Consider the following 14326-nt stretch of genomic DNA (forward strand, 5'->3'; position numbering starts at 1 on the left):
GGGGTTAACTCCTCGCTCCCTGGGAGGAGGCGGCTGCGTGGAGCCGGGCGGGTCAAGCCCCGGCCCAGGCCCCTACTTGGCGCAGCCCCCCAGGGAGAGAGAAGAGAAGGAGTGGGTACTCACCAGTCCCCCTCCTGTAGGGCAGGGCCCCCCAAATCCCGGGCATATACAGGTAATTTCCATAAATGTTACTAGAAGTTAAGGAGTACAGGAAATAGTTTGATCTTTAGAATGATACTTTGTTACTAAGCTCACAAGGACTCCACACAAACACAGCAGGGCACCTATGTTGTAGGACTGGTGCCTAAATGACTGTCCTGAAGATTTTCAAGCGCAGCAGCAACATTAGCAACATTATGCTAGCTAAACTTGTTTTACTGAAGAACAAAGCACAGTTAAGAGAACTGCAGCAAAAGGAATTAATTAGCTCAGCTGTACGAAGTTCCAAGAATCTTGTAGCACCCACATGTATGTGAATGGATTTTGTGTATTGAAGCTTCCAGTTTCTGGGAATGAAATTTGTGAAGAGCCATATCCTCCCCCTCTTCAGTTTTTTAGAACATACCTCTCACCCCAAAGGATGTATTCATTTAGGAATTCTGGTGAATTAATCCCTTTAAATTAAAGAACGCTTCCAATAATCATTTCATAAGACTTTGTTCATAAGGTAAATAATTTTTCAGCAGCAAAATTGCAATTTAAGAACATCAGTTTTGTGTCACACATACTATGTTGGGACTGACATATTTCAAAATGGGAAGCAGGTGAGGAATATTTTTCAGAAGTCTTTTATGTCCTATAACGTGATATAGGCTTAGCTTTTTTTTAAAGCTGTCTCTTGGGATCAGGAGTTGTAGATTGGAGTACCCTTGATTAACTCTGAATCAGCCCTTTCTGTTTAATTACTACTTAGACATTATTCTGTTCCTTGTTAAATCTGTTGCAGCTGGTGTGAGGTAACTTGTCCTTCCTTTTTGTGTTTGCTAGCGACTATCTTTACATCTTAGTTACACTTCCTGTCATACAAAAAATATAGTTTCAACTTTCAGCTTTCCTTTTTATAATACAGAATTATATGTGGAAAAAAAATTTAAAAGCAGTTTTTGTACAGCCTTGTAGATGGATAGCGTGGGAGAATTCAGCTTAACAGATGCCTGTATTTAATGGCAGCTAGTGCCTACATTTAATGGAAGTTTGTTAAATAAGATCTCCTTCAATAGCCTGAATTTCCCTGGATTTTACTTTTACTGTACAGTTACTTGAGAACCTATTTTAGCAACAATGATTCTAAAGGCCTTGTGCAGCCTCTGATAAAATCTAGGTGTTATCTGTTTGTATTGTAGGGTCCCTGTTTTCTTAACATGTTTTCTTTATCAGAGAGAAAACTGTGAACACCAGTCACCATCTGTTGTCTGATCTGTAAGTTTCATTTTGCATTAGTTTCTGCAAGCATTGCCTGGAGGGTAGAATTATTAAAAACCAAAGTGAGTGAAATCACCAAACAGGAAACTTTGATCTCAAAAACTGTAATCTTATTTTGCATTTTGCATTCAGCTTCCTTTTTTTAAGGAAAATAAATTAATTTTGTATTGGTTTTTTAATAAAACTATTGAAATATGTTTATGCAGCTAAATATAGTTTCACACTAAATTTGGTATCACTTTTTGTTAACAGTAAGATGCACTACTTTGATGATAATTTATATAAGTAATTATATACCTTCCAGTAAATTTATTCTGATTTCTAACTTTTACCTTTTTATCATATTAGATAAGTGTGAATGACAGATTTCTTCGTTACTAGAAGATATGTTTTTATTCAGGATGTGTGTCAAACTGGATGTGGTTTGTTTGGCATTGAAGTCAAAATGCAAATTAGTATTTTAGTATTTTTTTTACTAAGGAAAAACTTATTTTTAATCCACCAACTTTTTTCTTCCTTATATTGAATGTGACTGATTTAATAAACAAAGTGATTATTGAATTAGAGCTAATAGATTAATGTTTGTTTCAGGTGACAATGGGCCATATGTTTGAAGATATTTTGGTGCCTAAATGTGTAGATTAAGTGCATGCTGAAACTTCCAAACATAGCTATTTGCATCTTTTAGTTGACTAAAGTTTTTTTAAAATCTGCCCCTAGGTTCTTTGGGTTTTTAAGAATTAGAAAAGTTTGTCCTCTTCCCACATGGTTTTTATTCATAGATTGGAAAAAGAAAACAAACTTTCAGCTTCTAAGTAGTTATCAATTTTGAATAGGTCTAAAAGGAGCGAGTAGTAATTCTGTACTTGCTAGCTGAAATGAAATCAAAAGTTATTAGAGCAAAAGCATGTCTGAAAACAGAAACTAGCAATATATTGGGGAAACATGTAAATACTAGCATTCACTCCATTGTAATAAAAAGTACAGGTAGCATATTTAGAAAGTTAAGTTGACATCAAAAACTAAAAATGTTTTTCCCTCTAATATTATATAAGCAAAGGGTGGTGACAAAGAGGATGGAGCTAGACTGTTCTCAGTGATGGTAGATGACAGAACAAGGAGCAATGGTCTCAAGTTATGTCAAGGGAAGTTTAGATTGGATAGTAGGAAAAACTTTCTTATTAGGAGGGTAGTAAAACACTGGAACAGGTTACCTAGAGAGGTTGTGGAATCTCCATCCATGGAGGCTTTTAAGACCCAGGTAGCCTTGACTCAGATAATATAATTAGGGATGGACTAGATGACCTCCTGAGGTCCTTTCCAATCCTAATTGTCTATGATACTATATAGAATTTTAAAAGACAGTTTGCCACTAAAATTTGAGGAGAACTTGCTTATACAGAAGATGAGTTCTGTTAAGTTAATGGAGTAAGTTTACATCTTGAAATAAGTTGTCATAATATCAGATTAAATTCTGAAAAGAAAATGATAGTTCAGTAAAAAGCTGATTTAAATAAATAAATCCAATGTTTATTTTATCATCTATTTTTATCCTCCTTGACTTCTGCTTTAATATATCTTCAAATTATATAGGTCCTTTCATTTTTATAGTTGGCTTTTAGTATCATCATTTGTTTGGGCTACAGTCTGAGCATTCTTTCAAAGGAATCAGTTTCTGTCTAATCACTGAAATAGTTTCATATGCAGCCCTGGTGATGACGGGGACTACATTCCACTCAAATATTAGACTATTTTTTCTCTGTCTTTTTGAGCAATGGACTTCTGTCAAATTTTAGAATTTGCTATTGACCAGTATTCAGCTTTACTGTTTAATGTTTAACTGAAAAGGGGTGGAGGAGGTGTGATTTATAGGCCATTAACCATGCCCCCTAGTGGAACACCAGTGGTTAATGGACCACAAGATAAGATTATTGAAACAAAAATGAAAAAATAAGAAAAATATGGTTCAGTTACACTAGGGAATATCTAGAAGTCAGTAAATTCTTTGGTAAGATACAGACTACACACTAGCTTGGACCATGGATGTGTACCAGTTTCACTTCTCATCAAGAGACCCTTACTAATTTGCTATATAAAAGAAACATGTTGCTCCATTGTACTAAGTGAGGTGAAATTCACACTTGTATGGAAAAGCTATGCAAAGCCTTATGCAACACTTCCTTCCTGCTTAATTTTTTTTGCTTAATTTTAAGGATTTTAAGTTGTGTGTGTGAAATTGTGGCAGATGGCTTCAAAGCTTAGTAGGGGTTCAGATCTTCCACTTTCTCCCCTGCTTTGAAATGATTAATCATGTTGACTTTTTAGGCTGTCCTCAGGCATTCCCCCAAAGTTAAAGCAGATGTAAGATGAATGCTGGGAATTCTGACCTCTTTCAAAACTCTTGAGTCAAATTATGCTGTTAGGTATTTTGCTGCAAATTCAGATTAAAGGCCGTCCATTTTTTTTCAGACTTTCAGTGAGTTCTGGAAGATAGTCCTACATTGTGCCATGTTTGTGTCACATTGGAAGATTAGGTTCTCAGTCATGATGACTTATGTATTTTAAATGTAATAAAAACAAAGTTTTAAGATTTCAACTGGTATAGGAGATGCAGCATCTCCCAATCCTCTTTCTGAATTTGTTATTGGACATGGTACAACAGCTTTGGGGCTTCATTGTACAGCAGGTGCCAGTACTTAAAATAGCAGGTAATTGTTGGTTTAATCTAATGTGTGAATTTGAACCTATATAACTTACATGAGGAAAATTACTCTGGTATGGAAGTGACATTTTTGGTTTATGCCATTTGTGGAGAAGTTGAAGCCAAACTGTAATGCTTTACTTTACACTTCTGTGACCTGTTTGAGTGGTACCCATTGTTTTTGTGGGTGCAGGCATGCAGGAAACAGCTCAGCCATTTAAAGGTCATACTGAGAAATAGCAACAGGCTTTACACTGGTCTCTTACTACCGTCTCACCTGGTCTTCCTTTTCCTCTCCTAGATCTTGCCTCCATTCATCTCCTTCCCTGCCCTGTCCTATCCCCCAACTGCTTTTCAGTTCCTGACCTCTTGCTTCTTGCCTCTGGCTCCTGGTTACTCATCTCAGCTCCTGACTGTTTGTTGGGATTGCTTTCCAGCCTGTGGGATGAACCATTTTGGTTCTGACATGAACTGAAAACAGCCACCCCTGTATTGGAATCAAAATTGGGCCAATATAAAGAGTTGAATAAATAGAACTATACCTTTTTTGACTGTACAGATATAATTATACCGATGTAACTGGTAACTCTTTCCTCAGTAGACTAGCCCACAGTTCCCAGCCTGCAATAAGTTCCAGAGAGGATTGTATCTGCTTGTACAAAATTCATTACAGGATTGAGGCCTTATGATCTGAGTTTTGTTTACACTAATGCCCATTATATTTGCTTGTATTTTAAGACCTTTTTACATTACCAGCATGGTATAAAGAGATCTTTGGACTTCAGATTTTCCACTGACAGACTGTGCTGTTTTTCAACTGCTTTGGTATTGGTCAAATAGGGCATTTCTCACTGTCAGGACACTGTAGGTTGAATGCTTCTTAATTTTAATAATTTAAACAATAATTATAGCTAACTCTTATTTTTCCTGTTGTTTTATAGGCGGATTTAGAAAACAAACCAGTAAATGGCCTCAGACCAGAACCCATGGAATGCAGTATATGTGGTCATGGTGAAAAATACAGGGTGAAAACAAGCCAAACACTGCCCTTTGAAAATGTACAGTCTAATGAAAAAGAAAGCATGACAGGCTTAGAAGCAGAAAAGTGGACAAATAATGAGAAACCGTCTTTTGGTGTCCATGTCAATGGAGATCTCCATGGAACTGTGACAGGGAATGAACACTTGAAAAATTCTGAAGAAGGTGAAAAAACAGTCTCTCCCAGTGAGTTAGTTGAGCCAAAAAAGATTTTTGCACAAACCATTAGAAATGGCCTCAAAAACATACATTATTCACCATCAGAATCAGATGTATCACTGAAAAAATTAATTGTAGAAGAAAAGGCAGATTTGACAAACAGCTGCAGAGAAAACAACTCCCATAATACACACTGGACAAACACTGCTAATTTGAATAATATTGTAAACGCTTTGACAACAAGTGTTTGCTGTATTCATCCAGAAAAACAAGGAAGTGTTTTCATGAGACAGAAATCAAACTCTACCAGTAAAATCTTTCAAATTTCTGATGATAATTCAGTTCTGCAAAGCAATTCCATTGAGGATCCACAGGAAAGGGCATGCTGTACCCCTGTGCCTGAAACAGTCCATGTAGAGAAAGATGCAGTTAAAATATCAAACAAAAAGACACAACATGAAAATTCTACACTTCAGCCAACTTTTTTGTCTCTGATTAAAAACAGAAACTTAACCGTAGAACAAGTAGTAGCTATTGAAGCATTAACAAAATTATCAGAAGTCCCATTAGAAGCTTCAACACCAACTAAAACAGAAAGTATTGATCATGTAGAACAACAAACAACTTCCCATCTACTCCACCATTCCAAAAGGGACATTTCATCTGCCTTGACATCTTCTACGTTAAAGGAAATCAAAGATGCATTTTTACAGAATGAACAGCAGCTCTTGTCTCACCATGCTGATTCAGAGAAACAGTTCCTTAATAAGGCAGTGTTGTACAATGGCCAAAATACTGTTTCAGAATTGCATAATAAGTCTGCCAGTAAGATTGATGGGTTATATAAATCTCATTTAGGTCCAAGAGATACTAAGCCTTTATCTGTTTTAGCAACTAATGCAAAATCATCTTCAGGACCTACTGCCAAGGAAAAAAACTCCCTCCATGAAAAAGTTACCATTGTTCCATGTTCTAACAAGTCATGTAATGTCCAACAAATGAATAATAAATTGGAGATTCTTGGCCAGTTAGAAAAGAAAGATCATAAGTATGTGAACTTAAAAAGTAATTCCATAATTAAGGAAGGAGGAATTCACAGTCAGGATGAAGAAGATGTAGCTACACAATTAACTCAACTTGCAGCAATAATTGAATCAAACCAGACAAATCCAGAACAGCAAAATGATGTAAAGACTTCACTTCTTAATCTTATATCACATGAGATGCAACCAAAACATAACCAAAATCAATACCTACTGCAGAAAAAACAATCTGTATTTATAAAGCACAATTATAATTCCTTGCTGGTAAAGCAAAAACATCCGGCACAAAAAAAGGGAAAAAATGCACCATGGAAGCAGAGACACAAAAAGAAGCCTCAAGATACAGGCAATCAACAAAGTAATGAAAAGCAGCAAGAGCAGTCAGCATGCCAGCATAGTGAGTTACAGGATGTTTGGATGTCATCAAAACTGTACGGACATGGTCAAACCATGTCACAGGATTCAAAAATTGCTGCATCAGAAAAAAAGTCTCCCAGAACCAAAGTCCAGAAGGCACTAAATCAAAGTACTTTATCACAGCAAAAACATAGATTATTTCTACCACAAACTCAGATAAAAATCCATAGACCTTTACCTGAGGTACTACAGGAGAAAAAAAAAGACAGGCTGTTTGGCTGTGAAGTAGTAACTGAGCAAATCAAAGCTGTAGGATCCAGTGATATGTTAGGTATGGATCTACTGAAAAATGACACTGTTGTTACCTGTTCACAGTATGGTGAACTTGCTTCCAGTAATCCAATGGCTGCTTCACAATTAAAAACAGAATCCTGTTTGAATAAACCAAGTGAAGACATACAGATGTTTACAGAAAAAGATGATAATTCTCAGGTACAGCAAACAACGAATGTCATTCAGACACATCCCTTGTCTCAGACACTTAATCAGTCTAACCAGAGAGTTAGTGAAATATATTGTGAAACTCAAGCAAATTTTTCACAGAGTGCTATAGGGCAAAAAGTGGATCAGCACTTGCAAACACCACCTGTTACTTGTGCTGAAGCCCACTTACCAGATGCAGTAGAAACTCTCAGGAATATAGAGTGTGCAGGTGAAGTTACAGTTCTGACATCAACAAGTTTGGGTACTGATAAGACACAAAGTATAGGAGACTCAAGGTGTTCTCCAGCAAAGAATACACTCAGCAGCTTTCTTGAATCTCCTATGAAGTTCCTGGACACGCCTACAAAAAATTTAATAGATACTCCAACAAAAAAAGGACAGTCTGAATTTCCAACCTGTGACTGCGTTGGTAAGTGTTTTTAGACATACGTCAGGTATCCAGGTTGTAGCCGTACTGGTCTAGAGGAAAAAGCAATCGGGACTTGTAGTAGAGATGATAACTTGCAATTAAAAAAATTTTTTTTGCAAAAATCTTGTTGGTCTAATAAAAGATACCATCTCTACTATGAGTCCTGATTGCTTTAGACATACATATTTCACATTATGTCTCTTAACTTTGGAAAGTTCCCTTTACATGTTTTCGTTTTGTGAATATTGTCCCCTGTCTCCCTGGGTTTCATTGTTTGAAGGGTCCCTGATGCTTTGCTCCTTGGAGGAGGGGAGAAAGGTGCTCCTCTTTACCCTTTCCTTCCAATGTGGATAACTTTTGGGGCATTTAAACCTGCTCACTGCAAGGTAGAAAAACTCATCAGGTAAGTGTCTAGCCTTAAGGGTAAGGATGTAAGTGTGAACAGGAATAAGAAAGGGCATTAACATTCTGCGTTGATATGCTTCAGATCATGAAGTAATTTTCATGTGATGACAGGGAAATTTTGTCTTCCTTTAGTGACAATGCAGACTTGACAAAAGATGGGGGCAGGTTTGAAGAGCTTTGATCAAAGGAGCAAAGTGGGGCACAGGTTATGCTGGTTATGGGTAATGAATGGTCTTTACTTATCGAAAAAGCAATGAAGGACCTTGCAAAAGGATTATGAATGCCTGTTATCCCAGAATCTGAGGGGACAGATGTTCATCTCACCTGTAGTGCTACAGAAATGGTGCCTGTGCTACAGAAATGTTCCTGTTTGAAATAGGACCTTCTGTGTATTGCTGTGGCATATGTAACATCTGTACAATTGGATGTACTACAGGAGGGGTCCTTCATACCTCCATTATCCCACAGTGCTTTGCCCTCTCCCTCCACTCCCCTTGCAAGGGCTGGTAGGTTGGAGAATTGTGGATTCCTTGACAGCCCTCTGCAGTAAGCTGTCAGAGTGCCTGCTACTGGTTTGGCCACTAGAGCAGCAGTAGGTAGTTGTTAGACAGCCTCCCCCTTCTCCCCACCTGCAGTGGGTGAAGAGAAATGTTGCTCTGGAACCCAGAATACCAGCTGTTAAAGGTAGCCTGCCCTCCCCCGGGCTGGAGAAGGTGAACTGGGTAGGCTGTCAGTAATCATTATGTTTGCCTTCTCTGGCAGAGGAGAAAGCAGACTGTCAGTGATCGGGGTCACAGATGGGCTCTCTTGAGAGCAGGGGGAGCAAAGGAACATCCTTTTGCTCCATGACTGAAGAGCATGCCTTTGTGGCAACTTTTTGGCACTCAAGATGAGGGGGTGAGGGGGTTCTGAACATGTATATACCCACATAATGCTATATTTGTGTTGTCCTACAGATAGATGTGTGTTCAAGGCTTAAGTGACATTACAAGTTGTACCCATGGGGTGGCTTTTTGCTGCTTTTAATAGAGACAAATCTTTCTTACAGGATATGGCAGGGGAAGTGAGGGATGTGGATTGTGGAAGGATAGAATGACAATCTGCAAGGGGTAGGCCGGAGTGAGCCCACAGATCTTCAAGATCTGGCAGGACAGGAAAGGACCAGGTCTTGGGGTGGTCAGGAAAGGATTTCAGTGTTTCAAACTAGTCTTTTTTTTATTTGGAGACTATGCAAGGTGTCTTACAGGTTTATTGGTGCAGCTTAACTGGTGACCCTAGCAATAGAAAACCACAGGTGAAAAAGAAAGATGCACACTGGAACATTTTTTATTATCTGGACCTTAATTTCTGGTCTTGTAGATAAAATACAAATGGGGAGTTAGGAGATCTGTATTTTTTTCCCAGATCTGCCCTGTGTGACTATGGGTTTTGGCTCTCCCTGTTTAAAATGAGCTTCTAGTTCCACTGTTTAAAATGAATTAATAATACTTCCCTGCTTCACTGAGTATTGTGAGGATTCATTCATGAATATATGTAAATAATGTAGATTATCATGGAAATTGCTATAGGAGTGCAAAGTATTAATGTTGTTGTGTGTTTATAATTTAGAGAAAAATCCACGAGTAGTTTAATGGATGATAACAAATTGCACATTGTATTTTATTCATTCTTTAAGGTATCTGTTAATATACAAATCATTAATCATGATTAAAGCCTTTAAGATTTTATGCATTTAATTTGGGAAATAACCCAATAAATTAATGTGTTTAGGTATTTTTTAACATTGTGAATACATTTTGTACACAATCAATTTAATTTTCTCGTTCTTCCGGCAGAGCAAATTATAGAGAAAGATGAAGGCCCATATTATACACACCTTGGGACAGGACCAAGCATTGCTGCTGTCAGGGAAATAATGGAAAACAGGTGAGAAAAAAACAGTGCAGCATGTAGTACTACACACATTTTATTACTTGCAAAAACAAAATAAATACAAATATAGGAAGGGTGATTGAGCACGTCAGGGTCCCGGGGGCAGCCGTGGTGCCCCCTGGTGACTTTGCAACTGTGCCCTGCTCTGCCTTTAGAGTGTCCTCCTTTCTGTCTTGGCTCCCCACACCTTGATGAAATAATAAGATAAAAAGGTAGGCTGCCTATGGGTCTTCCCGTGGGCCCCATTGGGGTTCCCCAGCACCGTATTGGTTTCTACTATACTATTTCCAGGACCCTTGCTGGGTCTTTCTACCACTGCCACTGTGGGGAACCTACAACCTTAAGGGCTAATTGCGTGGCTCCGTTCCTTCCCTACACCATGCCCCAAGCCTCATGGGTGTTACTGTGATGTTGTTTGCCTGTTGGAGTTTCAGACTCCTTAACCGCCACCCCTTTCCTCTTAGCTAGGCCTTCTAGCCCAGGCCTACTGTATCGGACCTGGCATTGAGGCACCGTCTCTAGTTTAGCCCTTTTGGGCACCGGGTCCTTGGCTGTGCCTCTCTTGGGCTTGTGGCCACTGGCCCCTGTGTGGCTTTGTGGCCTCACATGCTGCCCAGTCTGGTCTCAACACTCACTTGGGCCTTGAGCCTGCCCCTGCCAGGGCTCAAGGTGATTGTGTGACCCACAGGTACTAATGGGATCTCTGTGTACCATGCCTTACAGTCCCAACCCATACCACTAGTTTAACTTCAACACAACCTAAAAAATAAGCCCCTGGCTTAGAACATAAACACCAAAAGGGGTAACAGCCCCCTACCCCTTTGAGGAAAAACTTTCCCTCACCTCTCAGCTAAGATAGCCTCCAAGCCCTGGGCGACATTCTGGTGAGCTTCCCAAGCTTCACCAGTAAATCATATGCAACACCGCAGTCCCTTCAGGAGCCTTGCTGCCAAGTGCTCTTCCCCTTGTGGCTGCCAGGGAGAGACTGCCTGACCAGCTCAGGTGCTGGCCTTATAGAGCTCCAGAGTGAGTAAACCCCCTTCCAGTCAGGCGAGTCTCTCATTAGTTCCCTGCACCACCTGCAAGCAGCCTCACAGGCTACTAGCTCCATTAAAGGAGCAGGCACACCCCAGTGCCCTGCTACTGTGAAGATAGTGGATAGAGGATAGATTTGCCTGCCTTTTTGCATTAATTTGTACAGCACCTTCCTACTCTCATGGACATGAATTGAACAGCTGCATCACATCATCTTTTCTTATCTTTTCATAACTTCAGTAGTTTTAGGTTCAATCCTGCTGTGACCTGAGCACATTCAATACCAATTAAAGTCAGTGGGGATAAAGGTTAGTACCTTGCCTGGTTGAGCTTACAACAATCCTGGCTGCAGAAAAACAGACCACAGCAGAAATAGGTCAATCTAATAAACAAATAAGGTATTAGAATGCATTCACTACATACAGAAATTGAAGAGATGACCTCTTCCTCCAAAATGACACTCCTTTCGGAGCAGTCCTTTCTTGGAAAAAAGATAGAAGCACTTCAGTGTGTGCTTTGATTTAGACAGCTGTGCTTTTTGACAACCTAAAGTAGGTATTTTGTTTCTATCCAATTCAGAGCTTGGAAGGTCATAATGTCTTTAAAACAGATTCTAGATTGTAATCGTAACATTTTTTTTCTTATACAGGTATGGAGCTAAAGGAAGTGCTGTAAGAATAGAGGTAGTGGTTTATACAGGGAAGGAAGGAAAAAGTTCTCAGGGGTGTCCAATTGCCAAGTGGGTAAGTTTTTCTATTGAAATAGTAGAATTCAGTTTTATAATGATGTTTAAATTTGACTGATGTTATAGTTTTGCAGTAGAACAAGTACCTGGTTCTCCATTGTGTATCTAGCTTTTCATAGGCATCTCCTTGACTGTTTGAGCTTGGGAAAACTTAAAATTACAATATCTTGTAATTGAGTTTGTTATAGAAAGCGACAAAGGCCCTTACAAGAGTTAGAAAAGCAACTAAACCAAGGGCAGGAGGGTCATGAGAGTGTCTGAAAGGCAGAGTTAACTAAGATTTCATACACAAGTTCATATGATTTGGGAGAGTTCTCCTGGTTTTGTTTTCCTGGTAGAAGAATTTAACTGTTGATGCCTGAACAGACATTTGAATTCTGAGTCCCTAAAAGCAGAAAGCTTGCAGTACTGATGCTGCATAGCTACAGGGCCTTTGTGCACACATCTCAGTGTGCTCTGCAGGCTCTGTTAGTCTGCTTGAAGGCAGATGGCTGCCCTGTGCACTGCTGCCCTGATTGGCTGAACTAAGCTATTCTGGGTCAACCTGTGTCTCCCTGCAGCTTAATATGGAGCTTGTGAAAGGGACATATTCTGCTCCCTATTCAGCTGAAGCAGTAGAATACAGAGTACAACACATTGTCTTCCAGGAAGGGGTGGGGGAGGGTGTGAACAAAGCACCCTGGGATGCTGGAATTCAGTGCTGTGGCTTTTTTCAGAAGATAATGTTTAAAAACATTGGCTCTCCCAAGAGAAGCTCTCCCATGAATAATTTAACTGTGGTTGTTCCCAGGTTATTTTTCTCCCAGAATATTCTGTGGGAGAAAAATCCTGAACATCTGTACAGTTTGGTTTCTACTGGGAGAGCAGTGACTCTCCCAGGAGAAACTGAATGTCTGTACATGGCATTGTTATTGTGAGTAAAGGATATAAGGGGATGTATGGTTGCTCTCATGAGCTGAAGTGCTGTGCATTAACATTTTAAAACCACTTCTCAGTTCTCCTAATGCCTAAAGATAACAAAATGATAAAAAGATAAAAAAAAAAAGTGGATCAGGAAGTTCAGCTTAATCTACTATCGAGTTCATTACTATCTTTAGGAAATTTTTAGAAAGGTAGATGTTATAGTGTTAGTTTTCACCCTAAGTATTGTAGCACTTATTGTTCATGGGAGCCAGGAAATGAAGAAACAAAAATAAACTCCAGGAAAAGTTGTAATAAAAATGTTTTTCATTATTCTTGCTGGAACCACTGATATATGCAGAAGTAGATTTTCAATCTGGCAAAGTAGGTTTAGGAAATTTGCATGATTTCACTGGTGGTTGTTTCAGAAATGTTATTGTTGCCTGTATAAGACCATGCAATTGCAAGTAGATTTGGAAACCTATTTTATATTTGAATGTTTGGTGAAAATATATACACAGTATTTATAGTACTCTCTGTGGCAGTGCACAGATAGTATTATAAATACTTTTTTAGACTTAGTAAGTCTTCCTCACAGAGGGTGCATTGTGTGTGCATGATGCTGTCATATTAATTTGTTTTGAAGTGAATTAGCACCAAGGAAAAAGGTTATCATGTTTCTTTCATGGAGAAAAACTAGTTACATATACCTCTAACTCAGGTAGAATTATGTAATTTTGCTCAAAGTTTCAATCAAATAATAATGACCTTTGAACTGCAGAGAGAGATATGAAATTTCAATTATTTTTTTTAAATTATAAGCAACTGAAAGGATAAATTTAGAATAAAATGTCCTTCTCAGCTTTGACTCAGCTATTGCTGTGCTCAAGTGTAGAGCATCCAAGATTTATATAAACAGGGCTGGTCTGCAAGCTGGGTCAGACCCACATAGTGACTGTGCATGTGAGATCCAGCAGATGTGGAGCAGCCAGAGTGGGCACTGCAGTCAATGCAGTCCTGTTTTGGCTGCTCTGTGGCCATACTGTATGTATGGACTAGTCTGGGCTACTCTAGGACACACCTGGTACTGCCCTATGGCAGCTGCTCCAAGACCAACAGAGCATATGCTGCCTGTGGGTCAGCTCTGAGACCCACAGGCGTCACCAGGGGCCAGATGATAGGGGTCAGGGGGCCAGATCCAGCCTGTAGCCTGCATCTTTGACATCCCTGCAGTAAACTGTTAGGTACCTGTATAATGATTAATTATAAAACATTCATCTAGCCATGTTTAATATGATAGTAGTTTCATAGTTTCTATAGTCGGAAGGGACCTGAGCAGATCATCTAGCCATGGCAGGAAAGAGTACTGGGGTCAAACGACCCCAGCAAGGTGTTCGTCTAACCTCCTCTTAAAAACCCCCAGGGTAGGAGCCTGCACCACTTCTCTTGGAAGTTGGTTCCAGACCATAGCCGCCCTGACCATGAAGTAGCGCCTCCTGATATCTAACCTAAACCTACCCTCTGCCAGCTTGTGACCGTTATTCCTGATCATTCCTGGTAGTGCTCAGGGGAACAGTGACTCTGCCAATGCCTGCTGATCCCCCCTGACTAGTTTATAACAGGCCACTAGATCCCCCCTCAGCCTTCTCTTTTGGAGGCTGAACAGGTTCAGGTCC

At 39.4% G+C, this 14326-nt stretch overlaps 1 protein-coding gene across 1 annotated transcript in view; it reads left to right on the top strand.

Moving 5' to 3' along the window:
* The window catches only part of TET1 (tet methylcytosine dioxygenase 1), a 140054-nt gene that overhangs the window by 34215 nt on the left and 91513 nt on the right, over window positions 1-14326 (top strand). The window contains exons 3-5 of the mRNA XM_019538504.1: window positions 5065-7633; window positions 9874-9964; window positions 11655-11748. Coding sequence (XP_019394049.1) covers window positions 5065-7633; window positions 9874-9964; window positions 11655-11748 — 2754 coding nt within the window. The remainder of the gene's footprint in view (window positions 1-5064; window positions 7634-9873; window positions 9965-11654; window positions 11749-14326) is intronic.

Source organism: Crocodylus porosus, unplaced genomic scaffold, assembly GCF_001723895.1.
Source record: "Crocodylus porosus isolate Cpor-Errol unplaced genomic scaffold, CroPor_comp1, whole genome shotgun sequence".
NCBI classification, from domain to species: Eukaryota; Metazoa; Chordata; order Crocodylia; family Crocodylidae; genus Crocodylus; species Crocodylus porosus.